General features: G+C 36.8%; 1 protein-coding gene across 2 annotated transcripts in view; it reads right to left on the bottom strand.

Annotated features, from left to right (window-relative positions):
• Nucleotides 1-21756, bottom strand: part of LOC135693228 (ubiquitin carboxyl-terminal hydrolase 34) — a 65444-nt gene that overhangs the window by 24388 nt on the left and 19300 nt on the right. For both annotated transcript variants that reach the window (XM_089110978.1, XM_089110979.1), the window contains exons 11-39: nucleotides 21307-21399; nucleotides 20195-20429; nucleotides 19533-19677; nucleotides 18518-18875; nucleotides 17801-17928; nucleotides 17195-17472; nucleotides 16871-17031; nucleotides 16583-16702; nucleotides 15962-16061; nucleotides 14992-15077; nucleotides 14472-14548; nucleotides 14115-14244; nucleotides 12553-12768; nucleotides 11051-11935; nucleotides 10511-10628; nucleotides 10115-10239; nucleotides 8972-9565; nucleotides 8498-8752; nucleotides 7830-7976; nucleotides 6842-6898; nucleotides 6010-6087; nucleotides 5482-5576; nucleotides 4585-4751; nucleotides 3663-3862; nucleotides 2781-3266; nucleotides 2006-2085; nucleotides 1718-1796; nucleotides 997-1083; nucleotides 233-307 (exon numbers count right to left, since the gene is read on the bottom strand). In XM_089110978.1, coding sequence (XP_088967104.1) covers nucleotides 233-307; nucleotides 997-1083; nucleotides 1718-1796; nucleotides 2006-2085; nucleotides 2781-3266; nucleotides 3663-3862; nucleotides 4585-4751; nucleotides 5482-5576; nucleotides 6010-6087; nucleotides 6842-6898; nucleotides 7830-7976; nucleotides 8498-8752; nucleotides 8972-9565; nucleotides 10115-10239; nucleotides 10511-10628; nucleotides 11051-11935; nucleotides 12553-12768; nucleotides 14115-14244; nucleotides 14472-14548; nucleotides 14992-15077; nucleotides 15962-16061; nucleotides 16583-16702; nucleotides 16871-17031; nucleotides 17195-17472; nucleotides 17801-17928; nucleotides 18518-18875; nucleotides 19533-19677; nucleotides 20195-20429; nucleotides 21307-21399 — 5655 coding nt within the window. The remainder of the gene's footprint in view (nucleotides 1-232; nucleotides 308-996; nucleotides 1084-1717; nucleotides 1797-2005; nucleotides 2086-2780; nucleotides 3267-3662; nucleotides 3863-4584; nucleotides 4752-5481; nucleotides 5577-6009; nucleotides 6088-6841; nucleotides 6899-7829; nucleotides 7977-8497; nucleotides 8753-8971; nucleotides 9566-10114; nucleotides 10240-10510; nucleotides 10629-11050; nucleotides 11936-12552; nucleotides 12769-14114; nucleotides 14245-14471; nucleotides 14549-14991; nucleotides 15078-15961; nucleotides 16062-16582; nucleotides 16703-16870; nucleotides 17032-17194; nucleotides 17473-17800; nucleotides 17929-18517; nucleotides 18876-19532; nucleotides 19678-20194; nucleotides 20430-21306; nucleotides 21400-21756) is intronic.

The following is a 21756-nucleotide window of genomic DNA, read 5'->3' as shown; positions in this document are numbered from 1 at the left end:
AACGGGATCTTAATTTAAACTGCGTATGCAAGCTTCAAGTTAACAAAACCTTTCTCGAAATTGGAAAACCACTAGATTCCACATGGTAGAATAAAATGTATAGGAAAAAGAAAGGATTCACACAGTAAGTTTTACGTAACAGTAACTAAACCATGTTTTTGAGAAGGTAGATCACGGTAAACACGAGGTTACAATTCAGAAATCTTCTACGGCTACCTAATGGTCTACTTACTACTTCAGAAGTCTTCAGTCCCATATAGAAATGCACAATGGACGAAATGGCATCAATATTCAGCATAAACGTACACTAGAAAAGCCAGAATGATGCTATTCAAATAAATGTTGTCACAAAATATATATTGTAAAGTTGTGTTTAAATAATTAGGAATCCTTAACAGGACGTAACTGCAGGCTGAATAGTATCCAACATAGCTCCTTCCCCTTCAGATAAGACCTCAACAAAACAAACCACTTCACATGAGCAAGCTGCTACATTGGCCCAGTAGGTAGATGACTGATCGAAATCACTTGTCCAAATTACTTGACCTTTTCAAGAGGTCCATATCCTAATTACTTGACCTTTTCGGATTCTTTAATGCAGTGAAAAGTTTTTTGAAAATTATTTTCCCTTAAAGCAGCTATTTTTACGATTAGGCCTAATGAACATAACTATTTATTTATGGTAACTAATGTCAGAAAATCATAAGAACTCTTTCATTTAGCTAGACTGACCACTACTGGACACTTATTTGAAATTAAATATCCAGAAAATCTTTCAGCTGGCTGAAAAAAGCTGGCTGAAAGAAGAGGCCATTGTTATGTGGAAAATTTAAGATATTTCTCCATGGAAGTTATTTTGACAATCAATCAAAAGAGAATTAACTTACAAATAAAATATGTGCAAAAAATTCGAGCAAATAAAAAAACACTCAATATACGCAAATCCTAAAGTGGACAAAAATAAAGGACAAAAATTGGACAAATTATGGTACAAACCTCTTCTTGACCAAGGGAAACAAACTGGTAAATAAAGTGGAACAATTCACCAAGATTTTTGCAATGCGATCTTATGTTGTCTTCCAACTGAAATGATACCAAAACCGTTACGATTTCGAAAAAGTATGACAAAAACAGTTTCAAAGGCATCTTTTGAAGGTCACTGCATTTGTTGGAGTTTTGTTCTTGCTTTAAAAAATTGCGAATCTAAATCGCTTCAAATCTTTATAAAGCAAACATATATGCCAAGCCTTTGTCTCGTAACCACTACGATTAATCGCGTAAACTTCGATTAATCGCGAAATGCGAAAATGTGCAGCTTTCTACAGCATACGACCATTTTCATGTTCAATGTTCCATGTTAAGGATAAGAGAGAAGATTGAAAAACTTCATACTTTCAAATTTATCAGATAAAGGAAATTGTACAAGTAGGGGGTGCCTTATTTTTCTCGTTCCATAGAAATTAAGGTTTAGCGAAAATCGAAAATTTTCAAGATTGAATCGAATTCTATAAAATGACCATAATCACAGCTCGACTGCGAAACTGGAAGTTAAGTTTCAATGAAAAAATGTCTTCAAATTGGAAATCAGACAATGCCTTATTGGTTAACATATTCCTGTCAATCACTGAATAACCAATCAAAACGATTTGTGTATTGAACAAAAATAAATCCTGCTACACATCTCATGAAAAACGCGGGAAAATACAAGCATACTAACCAAAGTGAGGTTGGTTTTAATGAACCTCGTTATGGGCGATCCAGAACCAAATTCACCATCGTCGTTCGAGTCACTGTCACTGCAATGAAAACATCATACACTTTAAGGAATAAATATGTGCTTACAGAGAAAACTACAATCCTTGTCAAAATCTACGAAACATTTAAACACTTCTTTAAATGATACCGAAATATCATGATCAAATAACTCTGATCATAAAACCAGATGCGGACAAGAGGGCAGAATAAACTGAGTTCAAACTGGCAAAAAAGATCTATGAAAACTCACTCTTCTGAAATCTGACAATACTCGTTGATTTGTGACGGCCTGATAATTTTGATGGCGTGTAAACATAGCTGTCCAAACATCTACAAAATAGAAATTAACTTTAACCCTTCAAATAAATTGCTGCAAAATTAAAGTCACAGTTATACTCAACAGAAAAGAAAATAATCGCTCGACTAACACGTTGATACACTAAGAGCAGCTTGCTTTAGATGAGAAGAATCTGAAAACCTCACGATATTTAAATCAAATCGCCACTTCAACTTTAAGTCGATCAAAGAGATGAGAATAAACAAAAACCAATTTCTATGATCGAACAGGCCGATGTGACTTTCCAAACAAAAATCGCAAAATTGTTTAGCAAACCCTTAATTGCCCTGCCCTCCATATGCCAGCTTGTCACATGACTGCATATAAGAGATTGGGGATGTTGTCATCTGCTTTCACAGCGAAGTTAGGTTAGTTTATAGGAATTTAAACCAAGAAGCTGACAATAAAATAGTATAGACAATTGATAAGTGGGGGGGGGGGTGGAGGTTCCAGATCCCCTGATAATATTTTCGAGGACCATGCGGGCACAGACACCCTGTCCCTGGCAACTTTTAATGAAAGGAAGATTTGCAATGGCAGTATTTATACTTCAGTCAACGACCTTGGTGTATAGAACAGGATGGTTCTAAGTTGCAACCCCGAGTTTCGCGCTAAACGAAAACTTAACGTAAAGAGGCAAACATACAACTAGAACAAAGTCTAAGCAAGAAACTAGACGATAACAAACCTGTCGCAAAGGCTGAGCTGGGCATTTGATGAACATCTGTTGAAGCCACCAATCATCTCCGCCCATTGTGTCAAGCAACCATTCACAAGCGGCGTGGCATTTTTCTAGGCCCCCTAACAACACTTCCATCCAGTTTTTCATGTGTGGTTTTTCCCGCGAATGAAAAAACGTCTCTAGCAAGAAGGATGTTGCCAATTTGATACTGAAATACATCACTGAAGCGCTTGTGTTGATCGATTTAGGCACGGAGTGACAGAATTGCCACATGAAATTGAAGTAACTCAAATCATACACGAGTTTGTCGCGTAGAAACTGCATGTTGTCTTCCCAGATCCAGTTTTGCAATTCCTGGCGCAATCTCACCTGCTTTGGGGGCTGTTCTTCTTCAGACATCGAACTGTGTTCATAAAACAGCATGTATGCGCTGTGAGTTTTTTCAAAAGAAACATCCATGTACTTCTCGGTAACAGCATCATATGTCTTTGTCTAAAACATGGAACAGAACGTTAAAGTTACGGAATAGTTTTAAGGCTTGCTTCAACTGATACTATATTGGCTTTAGCCACCTGTCAATCAATTATTGGCCAATCAAAGCGTCTGAATTGAATCACTCACAATGATTGGCCAATCATTGTCCTCAATTTGTTTGCATTTGTTACTTAGCATCCTAAGGTAGTTTTTAGGACACTGAGAAGCTGTGCTTATCGAGCAGTGTCCTGGTCCTTCTTTTTGAGGGGACGACATCCTGAGATTCCTAAGCCTAGAAATACAGAGAGCTGGCGACCCTCCTCACCCTGAGTGAAAGTTGTGTTCTTTATCATCTTTATTCTGCATTAGAAGCTCGCCTAGCACAATCGACAAACAATAAAGAAAAATACTAACCATCATTTCCCCACCAAAACATTCAGCAGCGATTTGTGATGGATCGAATGGCTTCACCTCAGCATCGTTAAACAAATACCAATTTCCTGATTTTGAATATCTGTCTCTAATAAAACTGTAGTAGTGACCACCGTCGGCTGTTCCAGTGTGTACTACAACGCCTGCTAAGTTGTACCAATACCGGGGGTCGTCATCAGGATCTGTAAACAACAGATGAAAAAATGAAGAATGCTTGACTGAACATCAGCATAATCACCTTGGACAGTGTTTTCAATCACTGTGCCGCGAGATACACCAAGTGTGCAACAAGATACTATCTGGTGTGCCGTGCAAAATCCTCTAATAACACCTAATTGGTCTAAAAACACTAAAAAACAGGCCCAGATTCACACTGAGTAAAACAATATCTTATTCTATCATAAAATACTTTTTTGTGCTTATGCAATTCCTCTTCAAGAAACTCTGATGAGAACGACTGAATATTGTGAAAAATAGGCCACAGAGTTATATTTTTTATGCTTTATGCTGGTGGTGTGCCTAGTCTTGGTAGTGTGCCAAGTCTTCAAATGTGTGAGGCAACCCCAAATTTTGAGGCAAAGATAGACCATACGCAATAATAAAAAATTTCCAATCATGAGCCACCTTCAGGTCATTATCCACCTTTGTAGAGAGTCACGCCGGAGATGGCTGTTAATAGGCTCACGAAATGGTTGCACTTTTTCAAGCCCCCTTGGGCTTTGTTTACGCATTCTTACGCAAGCCATGGATCACAGACAACGACGTACAGCATAATAACTGCCATGACATTAGATAGAGATGTTCTCAACAAATGAAAACATTCTAGAAATGAACGGTATTAAATCTGGAAAATAAATTCGTTTAATTTGAAATTTTTTTAAAAAAGCTTAAATTAATGAACTACCTTGTTCTTTATTTTGCATGAGATATTCTTCAGCATACGGGGCCATGTTGAGTTTCATTGGAAAGGAGAAATGCGTGTTTACTTTCTCCTTCATCATGGTCACCATGTTAAAAGTATACCTCATAGTATTGAAGCAAAGAACCTTGGGTAATTTCTTGAAACAAGCCCTGAATGAAAAAAACAGATAACTTAAACAAAGTAATTTTTTCCACTGATGAATTTACATCCTCGAATCGTTTTACATCCTTTAAAATAAGCCCCACTTCCTCAACCCTCGTACTAGGCAGCCTTTGGGATACAGCCATTATCCTTGAATATTCCTTGTGTTGAATTGAAAAAGTGAAAACACTACAAAGCTCCGGGAGGGGGTGAGGTGCAAGGATGGCTCAGTTGTTAAAGGCGCTGACTACACACCCAAGGGTCCGTGGTTCGAGTCCCTGGCATGACCAAACTTTCACCCAGAGTGAGTCGCCAGCTCTCTGTAATTCCAGGCGTAGGGATCACGAGGTGTGGTCACATCGAGAGGAAGGAAAAGGACACTACTCGAAAAGCATAACCTTCTCAGTGTCCTTAAAAACTACCTTCGGATGCTAGTTAGCAACAAATACAAATACAAATACAAATTCTGAGGCCATTCTGACTATTCAGAAAAAGTCAGAACATTTAAAGGATTATGTTCTAAATAATGCTTTGAAAATTTTGTTACCACGGAGAAAATAGTGCATCAAGATGTATACTGTACTTTTGAATAGTAACACTGGTCATTGACTGAGATACTCAAGACTCAAGAAGCACTAACTGTCGGTTGGGGGGGGGGATGGGGGTATGACATGAGTACAAAACTTGAGCTAACGCAGTATACTCGGTGTTGCAGTAGGTTTAGAATCTAAATATTACCGTTTCTCCGCTCTAACTTTCTCCTGGCACTGTGAGCATGTGTACTTGTTATCTCCTTCAAGAACATCCTTCACTGTTTCCTCATCCAGTGATTCCTGCGTGAACAGATCCATAAATTAAAGCAACTTTTCTCTTTGATCGTCAATGAATTTCGATTAAGAAAACAAGCAACTGCAACCTTGTGACTCGTTCTATAAAAACTGAGACTAACAAAGACACAAACGTGCACCTAGGCATTAAGACTTTCATTCTACTATCTTTGGCTCTAGAATGAGATAATGTTTCTTTGCGGTGGCAACCTTGGAAATAGCAATAGTTACATATCTTCAAACGGGAAATGAGGACTTTCCTTGTAAGCTCAAAATAAGACGAGTCATAACACTGATAAACACCAAAACATTCTCCATTTTCGCATATCCCAAATCAACCTTAAGGCGTGGACACTCTTTATTCTTACATATCTTTTAGTTTTCATAACGATTCTAATTTATAAATTTCCAAACCAAGACAGCATAAAAATTCACTCACATAGAGATTTTTCATATCAGCTACTGTGCACCTGACAGAGTAAAATTCTTCCTCTCTTTTGCTGACATGTTTACAATCCTAGAGAAAACGAAGAAATATAACATTAGCTATAGTTTCGACTTTATAAATCAAATGGACATAGGAGGAATTCTACAGAAGATTTCAAAAAGGTTCCCTAATTTTTGCTTTGAATTTCTTGGTAATTTTTTGGAATATGCGTGAGCTTTTATAGGGCATCTTCTCCCCTCTCTTGCAAGCGTATGATATATGTACTTATTCTTCACTCATGTAAAGGATTCTTCACTCAAATTTGGGATTATTAATATATGCTCGTGCATCAAGGCCTATTCTAGGATATATTCTTCAAATCTGTGCTTGTAGCCGTTAATAAGTCTTTATGTTCTCCTCTCGTTCACTACTGTTGTAGCTGGATCACTCGCTTTGGTTAACCTTCTATCATCTATAGATTGCAGTCGAACTGTCAATTACAAAATCTGTTAATGTAACTTGTAAATCACTTATGATTACGTGAATGGTTTTTTACCGTTGAGTTGTTAGTGAACACTCTTGAAATATTCATGTTTCAAACTGTACAATGAATAAAATATTTCTGCGTTACCGCTTCCCTGGGCAAACAAAAGCCCAATTACAAAAACTGATTCTCTGAAAATCAAATCTGATTCTTCTTTTGATCAAAATTTCTCAATCTTGTTTGCTTGCCATAATAATAAAAAAAGTATTACACTTAATGCCTTTTACCTACAAAAATCAATTTATTGATGCTAAAAAATTTCAATGGAACATCTACCAAAGAAATATAGAAAAAACATACCAAAGAAACAACATTGTTTGTAATCACACCACAAAACAGTTCCCTCATTGTATATTTCTAAAAGAGAAAAATCCTTTCTTTATGGTACAAATTTTCTTACCAGTGTTACTCGACAAAGGAACAAGCTTCTGGCTATTGAATAAGATCTAAGGAGCCTGTTACATATATCAAGACGTATTAAAAAATATCACAGATTATCGGTCAGTTGTATACTGTTCGATACCGTATAGACAAACCTGTACACACGAGGACTCGACAGAGCTCTAGTGGTTTTGAAACAAAATTGGGAACGTTAAAAAATTTAGAATACTCTGATATTTCTAAACAGAACTGATGAAACAAAAGTACTTCATTATTATCTTTTTTATAAGAGCACTATTAATTTTTTCCAGACTCGATATTCTTAGGAAATTTTCGCTTTAAGCTTGAATATATTCTCAAAGTATTCTAATTTCTTAAATCTGATACAGTTTGAGGAGAACTTCACTAGCCTTCGAATAAAAATCACGCTTTTTGGAAAAAAACCAAGCTTTCTGCTATCGCCTGCTAAGAACATGGCAAAACAGGCAACTGCTGAAAAATGCGACATAAATTTGCGACCTCAGGCTGAGCAACATTCCCATAACATTCTTAAAAACGTGATGATTCTTAGCTTGAACATTTTTGTAAAAAAAATATCGTAATAAAAATAGTGTTATATCTTAATGCTCCTAATAGTGTAGTTTTCAGCTTAAGGAAGCTGTTCACTAATTATACCACTTGTCAAAGCATTTCTTCCTATCGTTTAACAACAGAAAAATTTAAACCTTAAATTAAACTTTTAAAAAATTATGAATAATAGAATGGTTCTTGAACGAAAACAATAAACACGAAATGATTTAAAAAGGAGCTGATTGATGTAGCAATAATTACAATGAGACAAACAAGTAAGAGATCAATCATAATCGAATGATTAAATGGATAGGATGATTAAAACTGTCATCCATACCAAATTGTCATCCATTTCTTCGAGTTTGCTGATAAGATCGGTGAAAAATTCCGCCATGTCTTTTTGCTCTCCAGTATTCAACGGTTGTTTGTCCATGGTGTATGTCTTGCAAAATGATCGAGGGTTGTAGGCTTTTCTGTAGCTTTCCTATTTAAGAAAACATATTTGTACTGGTTATCAATTAACAACGCAAATAAACAAAGCTTTGGTGTTATAGCTATGCATCTATGGAATTTATCACTGTTAAAATGCAATTGGTGAACTGTACAGAGTATAAAAATTGTGTAGCGGATAAAATTACAGTGGTTGCTGAAAATGAATTATGAATTATTTTTCAAGATTGAGATGGTGAGCAAGGGCATAGGGGGTATAAATCCTGAAGCTATTAAACTAATTTAAAGTGTCGCTCTCACTCTAGTTTTTCTTGGTGACAAAAAATGTTAAGTTAGAAAATGCGAGATAATCAAAGAGAGGAAAATCGTTTGATGTAAAGGAAGTTGAAATTTACGACCAGATGAAAAACGACACGATTCAAAAGCTGATAGGGTATTTCCACTTCTGATGTCAATGTAAAGTATATCGTGTAACTACAACGAACATCATTACTTTTTCTTTAAAAAACCTTCAGCAACAGAATGAAATATGCGACTGTGTGGCAGTTTACGCACCTGCAAATATGTAAACATGCGTTGCAGCTCCTTGAGAATGGTTGGAAATTTCATTTTATCGGATGACTCGACTTGCAGCAACGCAGCCCTTGCTTTTGGTATCATAAACAATTGCTGAACACAAGATGCCATGTAACATGTTGCACCAAGGTTTACAAGTCCAACATAGCCTGCAGAGGACCGTTCCAGCTCATGTGGCCAATAATTCCATCCGTAGGAGGTGTGACTGCCAGACTTGCCGTCAACGGTATGGTGCTGGAGACAATGAAAATGGTTAGTTTCAAAACTTCCTTTTAAGACATCAATGCATTTACACTGGCTTGTATATCCTTTGAGAATCTTAAAAGGGAGCTGATTGGCTATCATCGGTACTACTTACGAAAGACCAAATCAGATAACTTGAATTTTATCACAAGCAGGGTAACACTCATAGCAAAAATGCATTTAAAGTAAGTGAACATCATGAGTGCTTACTTGAAAGAAGAGTGTCTGCAGCTCTTTGTAATTAGCCTCGCTACCATAAGCAAGCTTCAAAAGGAGATCGAAAGCAGCTGCACGTGCAGACTTTGTTTCGCATGTGGGTCTCACAAATTCATCAGATTTATCTCCTTTTGATGGCAAGCGAAAAAGGCAGTCGGAGAAAACTTTGTGCAGGAGCCGGCGACCTTCTGCTCCATATTTAAATTCTGGTTCGTGACGCAGCAGCGCAGAACAGGTTTGGAGTAGGCCAATCAGACAATAATCTGAGGTTGGGTTCGTTTCCTTGGTGATGGTGTGAGTTGCAATGAAATTTGCTACCATTTGCACCGCTTCCTCTATGTTCACGTGACTTGGTTCGGGCAAGCACCGGTCTATTTTGTCAATGAGGCGAGACAGCAGCCAAAAGTAATCTTTATAACTTAGAGTGGCTGATTTCGAGGACGGGAACCTCATACGTAAAGATTCATGGGAAGCAACTAAATCGGGTAAATTGCGTAATAATATGTTGAGAACATCATGAAGTAGGTTGCTGTCACCGCTAATGCACATCTTGTAAATACCACGTGATGCTTCAGAGCGCACTGATTTCTGGGAAAAAACAAAGTGGAAGAAATAATATACAAAACAAGATGCAACTTTTGTATCGATTCCCTACGATTGTAAACACCTTCACCACTCAACCTTATATTTTTACTTCCGATTTGCTAATTGATATGTATGATAATATCGTCGTAAATAAGGTTTACTTTCAAAACTAACTATATTTTTCTGCATAATAAGAAAGGCTTACGACTACACTATGTGAAACAAATTTGTACACAATGCTGAAGAAGTCTTTGGTTTTTAGGTACATACATTGACTTACTGCAAGTTCATTTGTTTCGAAGGTAATGAATACACAAGAAATAAAAAGTTTCCGAAAAATATTGAAAAGTACTGTGTGAAGTGTCACAGTACAGTTATGATTTGGGAGAGAATCGTGTAGGGAATGCTTGTCCACAAGTGGGGTTTCTAACATATTTTCGAATTTATTTAATATTACAAGTTTTATCAAACATAATTCCATAAAAATTGTGATTTTATTTTTTAGAAAAAGGATCCTTTAACCGAAACCAAGATATTTAACCAAGAGCCTACCTGTGGCGATTCAAATACAAGGCGCTTCAGAAGGATCTCGAACCTTGGATGGTGGACCAACGATGACTTCACTCTGTTATCCATGTATGTCCAACAGACAAGAAGGGACAAGCAATGATACACAACTGAAAGAGAGATCAAAAGAGATCAACGAGGATGATGGTTGTCGATCATATGATGAAGATTGATGAAGATCATGTGACTGATCATGTGATTGATGATGATCATGTTGATTGATGATGATCAAGTCGATTGACGATGATTATGTTGATTGATGACGATCATGTTGATTGATGATGATCAAGTTGATTGATAATGATCAAGTGATTAACATGATCAAGATGATTAACAAAACATGATCATATGATTATGTGATTACATGAACTTAAGACAAACCTGCAGCATGGACGTCTTGTGTTCCGGCAGCGTAGCAATTTCTGTTCTCCGAAACATCACACAACAAGGAAATCAGCTTCTCCAGCAATTGCTCTTCTTTGATCAGATCCAGTAAAGGCTGATAATGAAAAAAAAAGAACCGTAAATAAAGTATAATCGCATTTAATCATTACAGCTGAAGTCTATCAATAAATTTCCATATATCAAACAAATACAATATCCCTTCATTACGGGCTTCACATCTTGCGAAGGCTTAAAAAGAAACGACTGGCACTCTGGTGGCTGGTAGAATCCTCAAGAGAAATAACACTGCTACAAAGAGGAATAAAGTGGTCATAGACTATATCCTTTAAGTTTTTTTTGGATACACAGCTATTAAAGCATAGTAAAGAAAGGAGCATTGTTATAAAAAATCCTCTCAAGCAATGTGCTTAATCAGGATGTACAACTTAGTATGATTTCAACAGCCCTTTCAAGTGGCAGAGGGGACATATTTTTCATACAGAAATGGTCATCGATAAGAATCCAGGAGACCCATACCTGGTTAAAAGCTTGGATCACAACAATGTTATCTCCATCGATGCTCTTGTATCTTGCTCTAAACACGTGACGTTTTTGCTTAATATCCATTCTCCTTCTTTTTCCCTCGCGCTCGGCGTGTTCTTCCTTCTCCTCCCGCGACAACGACACACACCCAAACCTTGTCAGCAGCTTCAAAAGATATCCAACACAATCTAAGGTCCAATGGTCCGATAGTTTATCGACAGACAACGATTCCGAAAGCAGGCGATCGTACAAACTCTTTAGCCCGCCATACTTGATGAACTTTTTAACCCAACCTAGAGGTTCCGCTGAAGTCGCAACCGTCTGCTCGTTCTCTGACGATGAACTATCAGAATCAGTGCTAGCCTCATCTTGAGAACTGCCCTGGAGAACATCATAGTCATGTGTGCTCATCGAGTCGATTATATGCAAAATATACAACAACTTGAAAGTGCTTTCCGTGTTAACAAGCTGCGTCCATTTTGGCACTATCATGTTTTTCTCGTCAGCGTCTGTTGATTCTAGTATTTGTTTAATTTCAAGATTTGTTGGTAAAATCATGAGCAATTCCCAAAGACTATGTACAAGATCATCTGAAGATAGCTTTCTTGCAATATTATCATCAGACTTGATTCGGTCAATTTTTCCCATCTCACGCTCTCCTGCGGTATTCTGCATGTCGGAATCATCAAACGCGGGACCAGTCTTCCAAGCTTTGTGTAAAACATCCAATAGTCTGAAAAACAATGAAAAATTTTCCTCTCTCAGTAGTTGCACCATCGGTGAGGCCTCCATATCAGGCGATCTTTGAAGCGAGGCTGGGACTTGGCTTCCGCTTGACGTTCGGTCTTTTCGTGGGTGTGAAACAGATACAAAAACGAGCTGAAACAAAAAAGCAAAATAAATTGAAATTGAAAAAAGCAAGTAAAGGGAACCCAACTACAAGATGAGCACTGTCAAGACAATTTCTAGAAATTTCGAAACATGAAAAATACTCGAATAGATCTATTCTGTGAAAACCAATGTAGAATTTACAGCAAATCCTGACAAAAAATTTCAATAATATTTTAACGTCTTTTAAGAAAACCATTTTCCGACTAACCCGGTACGATTCAATAACGATTATTTCATTACTGAATCAGTTGGAAATGCCAACAAGAAAAACAAATTGTCTATATACCTTAGCTGCATACAACTGATAACTGTGTTTTTTTCATTATTTTTATCCCAAATACATACTACAGTTTCCATTTCCCCCAAAAACAAAGTTTGGTAAATATCATAAAAGTAAGAAGAATTTTAATCAAAACAAAGTTGAAGTAAATTCAACTAGGGGATACTTGAATTCGACCTGATATATTGATGTTCCACTTCCAAGAATTTGGGCAGCGATTGACGTTGATTCTGGAGCAATAACACTTCAATGGTATCGGCGCAACTCAAATTTCACTTTGATAAAATGAATTCTGTACAATCAAAAACCTTAAAGAAAAATTTACCTGCTGATTTTTCATCCCTAACTCCCCAAGAGCTTTTTGGTCGAGGTCGGGTGTCAACTCATGTCCATGAGAGATTAGCCGGAAAGGAGGCTGCAGGGGTGGTGTTAACTGAGGTTGCCCTTTCTCTTCCTGTTCCTTTTGAAGTTTGACACACCAATGGGTGACTTCTGCCCTAAGCTTTGCCAGGAGATCGTGCGATGACAGGCGAAATGAGACCTGCATAAAAAACAACATTGCTGAAAAACATCGACTAAGATCGTTTAAATCTCCCAGATAGGTAAACGTCCAACAGGAGACCGATGATTTCGCTCCAAAATTTCTCCCTTGCCTCAAATTTCTCCCCTTGCTAAAAGTTTCAAATTTTAATTTTACCAACATTTAAACACGAAATGTTTCATCTATAAAAATACATCAAATGAGACATCTAGATGAAATATCTGCTGAATACAAATCGACTATTTTTTATGCTACCAAAAAATCGAAAAAATTGTGGTGTTAGTGTACAAGGGGGTCTTGTTTGCGCTTCTTAGGTTCAAAAGGTAAGCCGTACCACAGATAACACGGCATTTCACTATGTTGGATTGATTTTCAATTCCCATTGAATTTTCCTACCTTATTCAAGTCAAATGTCACACATTGGATTGTCAGGATATCGCGAAGTCGGATCATTTCCTTACCCCTCGCGAAGTAGGATCTGCTTAACATGTCAGCAACCCCCTGGAGATATGTTCCACGTTGGTACAAGTGAGAACATGCATGCAATTAATGCTACTTGCGAAATGCTTTGAACATCGCAACATTTTAGCAAATATCTAGAGTGAATTAGTCTTGGCTAGCAATACGGTTTTTATATCGAATTTTGACCACTAGTTTGATAATAACATTATGTGTCACACCAAATACGTAGCAATTGGAACAACCGATTTAGTGGTTGCAAAAAAGGATTTTGGAAAATATACTCAAGGAAAATGTAAGAGAGAAAACTGCAATGACATTGATGTTGCCCTGATCGAGTCATTCGCTCGTATTATCTCCCAATAAGTACTATTTTAGCCCAGTAAAGACACAACAATTACACTTAAACTTCTAATTTTATAACGGGCACCTCAAACAAGAAATTGCGTTAAAAAATTCATTCTTTTTTGTCAAAGCTTTTAAACCTTTTGGAAAATTCATAATGTGTTCATTATTTGGATGTTGCACTCCACTGTTGCTTTTGTCAAAACTTTGCAAAAAAAGATGTCTTTAAGAAGTGCCCTGTTTAAAATGAGAAAACCATAGACTCGATAGAAGGCACACCGCCGACTGTTCAACAAGGTTCTTGTCATTGGGCCTAACAGACTAGAAATGAGAAAGGAAGTCCATGTGCAACCTCGTTACCTTATACGAAAGGATAGTTCAAAGATACAGTCTCTGCAATGACATGGCAAAGCAAAATTGAAGGTGGCTGAGTGTTGTAGGGTAGGCAGTCAACCAAGATTTCGAAAGCCCACCTTTTATGAGGGATAACCACTTAAATATATTCTAGAATTAGATTTAAAAAATGAAATTTGACTTCAAACCTTTTCAGATATTCCAGCTGGTTGGCAAATAATTCTAACAACTTGATCTTTTCCATGTGATCGAACGTTCGGTTGATGGCCTTCAAAATTATGTCCATCGAGTTGCCATAAGTGTACATGATACGCAAATCTAAAAGACAAGGAATAAGATACACAGAAAAAAAGAACGTCTAAAAAGAAGGGAACACGAATACAAAATTTAGGGTTTTACAGGACTGAATACATGTGGATATACAAATGTGGAATCTTAACTTTTTAATATCAGACATGTCAAATTTTCAACTTATAGTGGATAATGTGAAATGGTTACCTTTTCCAATAGTGAACTGAACGAACTTACTCTAAGAGTGAACTTACCTTTTCCAATATGCATCAAGATGAGATTTCAAAATAGTTAGAATTTGTTGTATTGTCCTTAGAGATTCCTCTCGCCTCTAAAAAGGTAAAACAAGTTATCATCGAAAAAAGGACTTGAAATATAATCAAATACAAATACAGATGCTAAATGATTGCGCTGATGTCTTCTGACAACATCGTAAAATGGGTAACTTTTGTAGCTTTGTCTTCATGACACGGCAGATGCAGCTTTCAAGGAGTACATTGCCTACCCCATTCTTATTTACTGGCAGAAGAAAACCTGAGCAATTCTATGACAAAGTATGACAGTCTATTATGATGTCATTTTGAAGCTTGTTTGATACATTGTTGTAGATTTTAGGCAGAAACAATCTTGCTTAGCAACTCGATTATGTTCAACGACAATATCTCTACTTCATTTAATCAAGCACAGAAATAAGACCTTCGGGAATAAAACAGAAAATAAGACTTAATAAAAGATTTCCTCCTAGAAAGGTCTTGGTTATTGAAGCGGACATACATCTGACATCTGTTCCATTGACTTTCGAAGATACACCATGCATGTGTCCAGAAATTCTTTTTCTTTTTCCATCGATCCATTTCCAACTAAAATAAGAGCAAATTAGGAGCTAGAAGGAGAGCTTGAGCATAGGCACAAAAGTACCGGAGAAGGGGTAAATACTACATATAAAAAAGCGAAAATAATTTTACACATAAGTTTATATATCAAAATAAGAGCTATTAGATACAAACAATTTCCTTGTCTGTAGAGTTTTACATAATTTCTGTCTGCTACCCGAGAGGGAGAGATCGAGCAAATGTCATTAGATAAAGAATACATACACTAAAATAAAAAGAAAAGACAAAATAGTTGACCAAAGAATGTTTGTTTTCTTTTGAAGATATACACAAGATGATGTTTTAGACGACCATGCATTATGAAGATAGGTAATTGTTTGCCATTCAAAAACCAAATTAAAATAATTGCACCTTATTAGAATCACAACTACTGTCGATTCAGAATAGTCCAAAAAGGAAGCTTTTCACGATCAATTGAAAGCTTATTTGATGCAATAATTGCATGAGTAAAAAAACAGAAAAGTGGCCAAAATTGGAGTAAATTTCAGACGCAGATTGCACACAGGGTCGGACACTTGATCGAATATTGGGGGGGCAAGCCTATTGTTATAATAAGATGACGTCACATTTCCCATTGTTTTAGAACAAAAGACCATTGTCCTCTAAAGTATTGGGGGGGCGGTCGCCCCCCCTCGCCCCCCCAAGTGTCCGCCACTGATTGCACAAAAGAATTGACAAAAAATACTTTTTTTCTCTAATACCTTATATAGGACTCTAGAAGTGATACTATTATCATACAAGATGACCTCCTGAAATATAAACTTTTCATACTCCCCTAATTTCTTCCACGGAAAACATTAGGCAGTACCTTGTATATGATTAAAGGAATGATGTACAAACATTTTACTCACTTTGTATATATAGATAGTTAAGATATGCCATGGCCTCATCTGCAACCTGGTCTTTTTGTGCGTTCAGTACAATTCTCCACAGATAATCGATACCAGGAATCTACAATTTGATGGGAAAAATCAATGCCTGGTTCTAAAATGACGCTTCAACAAACTTAGTTTATCTGCAATAAGTTTTATACCAAGTCTTTAATGCCATGTAGAATACTCTGTAGAACTTAAGCTGGAGAAAAATATAAAATGAGACTAAACGTTTGGAACTTATTCAGGGGAAGTAAGCCTTTAAACGCTGTGGTGAACTGGACCTTTCGAAAAATTTATTTTGCTTTATACTGCTTGCAAGAAGAAGACGCTAGAACAAGTTGATTAAAGACATTTAACTGTAAAAAACCAAAAGCTATTCCTCTGTAGATTGATAGACCTTTTTTTGTGTTTAATATTAAAAACTCGACTTCATATTCAGGCCACAAATAATTTTACAAGTGGTACAGCGTCTCCTAAAGGCAACACATTTGTGATGCAAGGTGGGTTAAAATTCTGATTATATTTGACAAAAGTTAGTGCATCAAAAGATATCAAATTACAAGCATGGATGATTTTAGAAATGTTTCAGACACTGACCTCTTCGTTCTGAGAATCTTGGGCAAAAGGCGAGGCATTGGAGAGTCTAGTCAGGCTAAACAGCTGCTGAAATAGTCCTAGCCCGGTAAAGGTGATTGTCTCAGGGTTTACTTCTGGTAGCTGGAACAAGATAATATCATGAGAAATCAAAGGTTTTTTCAGCTCTAAAAGTTATTAGAAAGAGATGATGGAATGAAACTGTGGGTGCTATGCGAAACTGTGGTAGAGTTATTTGGTCATAACTTCCCTTAACAATTGTTGCTAAGAGACAAACGCGAGAAAACATACCTTATTCATGAAAATATGCTTGTAATTATCCAGTCCAAGGGCATGGAGCTCTTTGTTGTTAGTTTGCTTCAGCAACCAGCTTAATAGGAGATAGTGAAAACCATCAGGTATCTTGGTGATTAGACAAGACCACAGGCAGTCCACTTGATCAATTGTCAGTCCTGTGAATAGATACAAGAGATGGTAACTTATATTGTCAATATTAGCTAATCTATCTGATATATTGATAAAGATAAGATGAATAAATGAATAAACGAATAAACAAATAAATTAATCAGCTTAGAAATCAATCATTTAATTAAGTAGAAGATTCATTTGACTTACTAAAATGGTCTGGTGATAAATCGTTAGAGTATAAAGCTGTTAGAAATTCAAGTCGAGCTAGAATTTGCTGCTCTCTCTGGTGGCCTGGAATCGAGTCGTTCCCAGTCTGCAAGGATATCTGCCACGCAGCAACGTATTCCTTCAGATTTGAAAAGAAGGTGTCCATCATACGAAGCTCCTTCACAGCCCAATCTAGCAACCAGTGACTTTCGCTGCTATTTTTCCTCGGGTATCCGTTAAGAATTTTCGGCAGGATTTGAAACGATATGACAACAGATCTAGAAAATACAACCCTTTTTTCATTTCCTGGTTCAATTATATAAAATATCAAGATTACCTGGGCAATATCAAGATTTAACCATCAGTTTAGGTAAACTAAGACGATGCTTTTGTAAAGATGTAGAAGTTATCGGCAGCAATTTTACAGAACCAAAAACAAAAATTAAATTCATGGAATATTTCAAATACTGTTACAATATTTAATTTATTGCCTTAAACATAACGAATTACGGCCTAACATTCATAACTGTACATATCTTAACCTCCAAATGATCGTAGACAAAAATCTTCCAACTAAAGTTCCATCGTATGTAGACATTTTCTTACCGATTCATTTCAATATTGTCAAGGCAACCTTTGATAAAAGCCATGACAACATTCTTGTTCCCTGTGAAACAAACGAGCTGCCAAAGCAATTTTTGCACCTCCTGCACCATTCCATCTCCAAGTTCCTCCTGAAACGAAAGCAAAATAAACAAGATAATAAAATGCATGAATACCGAATTCTCTCTTACCTTATTCCCGCCCCCTCTCATATTCCCGACTCTCTAATATTACTACATTTATTTCATACTCTGCAAAATTAATCCCACCTTTATGATAATCCCGCCTCCCTAATAATCACAAAAAAATTAAGAGGATTAATCAATAAAATGCAGCGGGAATACAAGAGATAATAGGTTATATTTTTAGCCACATCAATGCGAATAATATCAGTTGGTAAGCACCCATTATATATAAACTTGTTTAAATTGACTAGGATTTTCAAAGGAAAGTATGTGATAAAACTAGGGTACCTTTTTGGACTGTTTTTTGCGAAAGAATAAAAAGCCAATTTGCGAAAGAGGGTGGAAAGGAACTTGCAATGGTACATTATGGAAACTCTAATTTTTTCTGGAAAATTTCTAGATGCAGTTGACAATTTAGCATTAACAACGAAAAATTTCGCTGATTCAAAATCGCATGGGGGACTGTGGGAATCAAAAATACCCTGGAGATTTAACTGTTCTAAGTGAAAAATAAAAAATAAATCGATTTCCTTACAACATTTCCGTCTTGGAGCAAATCCCACAACAAAGTTTTTCCCTCGAGGCATAAACATTCAGCATTTAATTCTTCCTTTTCCCGAAGGGGGGACTTTGCTTGCTGACCGCGTTCAAGGCAGTTTGCCAACGAGACATCATCGTCTTCGGATTCTTCGCTTTCTTGCTCCCGTTCCGAAACCGGACTAACATTCATGTAGTTTATTTCGTCTTCATCATAGTCACCCTCGACTTGCTCGTTTTGAAATGAAGACGAAGGAAGGAGGTCGTTCGAGTCATCAAAATCTCGAGGCGAAACTTCGAGTAGATTATCATTTGGTAATCCTTGCAATTCTGTATTGCTCATTCTCATTTCCAGCCTGCGTTATAAAAAAAATTGATATGCTCTTATACTTAGATAGTCAGAATGGTTGAAGATTCAGACTTCTCTTTATGCCAAAGACAACAAAAATTTCATTATAAATTATCCTGCGGTAAAGAATATAGATTGTGCAAACAATTGTATAAATTAGAACAAAACATATAACTCACAAACTTTTTTAATATAGATATATATAAAGGACAGTTGTAAAATATCTATATCCCCATTCACTGGAAAATTAAAAATAAAACTTTAAAACTACATTGATAATAAAAGCCTTTTACTAAAATTTTCGACATATCAGTTTGTATCGGACAATTTGATATTGCTACAAAAATTATATTTGACAATCCTTTAAATGCTTAAAATGTCCCTCCAATTCCTCACGAGCTCTCTTTGGTACATTTTCCCGTACCAGCTCGACTAAGCCTTTCCTTGCCTCCTAAACCTCTGCAACCGACTCCAAAGTTTCATAAGCACCCTCTATTCTTGCAGCCTCTTCCATGCCTTACCTAAGCCCCACTACCCCTGCAGCCCCCTTCAATCATTTCCTAAGTCCCTCAACCCTTGCAGCCCCTCCAATCCTTTCCTAAGCTCCTACTCTCAAAGCCTTTGCTAACTGCATCCGAAAAAGATGCTTGAAAAACACGCTTACCTCCGCGAATCATCCCCCTGATTCTCACTATCCGCGATATTGCTTGCGTGTATGTTCGCAACCTCCTCGTCCGTGCTTCCATCGCTACTCACGCTTGCCGTCGGGCTTTCGCTTCCAGTCGGACTAACGTCGACTCGCTTTTTAACTGTGACGGAAAGACAATTGAAATGAAAGGCAGATACCCAGATGAACAACAAAGGTCATACAAACATTTTTCCAAGTGTATGGGCTAGTTCGTGCTACAGTAGTATCCTCACAGTACAATCAAGTTCAACTTGTTGTGTTGTTGTTAAAGAAAATTAAGACGTTGACAAAATTTGTGACCAGAAAAAACTCAATGTGTAAAGCGAACAGCTTCCAGAATAGCGGACAGAATAGAGTACGAAAACAAACCGTTTTTCAGAACACTAGATAAAAATCAGTACCAGAATTTAACACCACTACATATGTGTAAAAGCTGCCAAAAGAACAAGTGATCATAACTTCAGGTGCTTTTGGAAAACAAGGTCGCCATGTTTTCTTTATCTTTTTGGGTCTTAAAACAACAAATCCAAGTTTAGGAAAACAGAAAGAGCTGGTTTCCTCAGAAGGAGATCTAATCTAACGCGTCAATTTATTCCTGTTGCAAATTTTGATCATTTAAGACATTTGACGTGTCTTACCTTGTAAAGTGTCAGCCTTTGGTTCCTTTTCCAGCTCTCTTTTGGCAGCAACCCCTGCTAGAGTTGCCGACCACACCCTTCTTGTCAACAATGAAGCTAAGAGAAGCGTCTGTTTCGTGTGTGATCCAACAGCCAACTTTCCAACCAAGGACAACAAATACTGTATCGATTTCAAGTCCATATGCTTTGTAAGCGATATCAATAATTCTAGTACGAATTTCCCAGTGTGCTTTAACTGTGAGAGAATTAAAATCGAAGCATTTAATTATGAGGCAAATACTCTGGCCTTTTCGTAGATAAAATGATAACAATCTTTAACGGAACCTGGATGAGAAAACCTTATCATACAACAGTAATCCCTTTCCCAGAATCAGGCACCGAATAAATAGTACATTAGTAAAGACAAATCGGCTGGGTTCAGCGATATGGTTTGGACTAGTGTATATACGATAAGACAAGTTTAAAATTTGCAAAGAAAAAATCTTGGGCCACAAATTTACTCGGAAATAACATTATTCTTTATTTAAGTATTAAGTCAGACTTTTCCTCACACATGTACAAACCGATATTTCTTAAAAGCAGTTTTTTCGTCAGTTTTCAAGCGAATTTCGCACTGAAGGGCTTGCATTACAAGGCTCTAGAATGTCAACTTCCCTATTTAATGCAAAAAGTACCATATGAACCCCAAACCTGCAAGTGGCTCTACAACCATTTTCTCAAAAGAAAGCCTATTGCGTGAGGTTTCTTCCGTTATAAATAAGGTTCAAATCAAATTATTAGACATCAATGGCGTTTTTTCATAAGCATCTAAGAGAAACAAATCAAATCATTGCGATATTTCAAAGAGAACTATAGTTGAATCCCATTAAGCCGTACCATGGATAGCTACAACTTTCACCAAGTCCGAATGACTTTCCATTCCGTTCGATTCTCTAACCTTGTTCCAGTCAACAAACTTCGCGCCCAAAATAAAATGGATATTCGCTAAGTGAGTCAATCTCCTTATCCTCCCTCTTCCCTCTCAGGATTCGAGTTAACGGAATTCAACCCTCCCTCTTCCCTCTAGGAGGTTCGAGTTAACGGAATTCAACTGTATTTTTGAGGATATATACCTGGGCCGCATTCCAAACACACTCTAAGTGCTTCGGTTTCAAGTGACGTTCTTGTGCCAGAAAATTTAATAAAAATTGTGATTGCTTTAGAAGCTGTTGGAGAAGAAAAAGGAAGGTAAAAAGTAGCTGGAAATGAAACGCTAATGAAACGTTGATGATTTCTCGATACAATTTGAATAAAATGAAAATCTACTCTACCACATCTGTCAAAGTTTATCCATCCCGTTCTAACTAAATTCGACAGGCAGTTAAGACAGAAGGTAAAAAACGCTTTTTTCACAACAATCTATCCCACAGTTCTGGACAAACTTTTTCAAAATGAATAAATCTCTCTAAGTGAGGTATATTGGGTTTCAATAAACAAATGCCAGTGAGTTCAACCCTTAGACAAAACAATTTTCTGAGGGTATCCCTTAAATTCTCCATTTCAGTAGCACAAAGAAAAACAAT

Source organism: Rhopilema esculentum, chromosome 10 (genome assembly GCF_057945365.1).
Source record: "Rhopilema esculentum isolate cy_ngs chromosome 10, ASM5794536v1, whole genome shotgun sequence".
Lineage (NCBI taxonomy): Eukaryota > Metazoa > Cnidaria > Scyphozoa > Rhizostomeae > Rhizostomatidae > Rhopilema > Rhopilema esculentum.
Note: the sequence above shows the minus strand (reverse complement) of the source record. Positions and strands in the feature narration are given on the sequence as shown.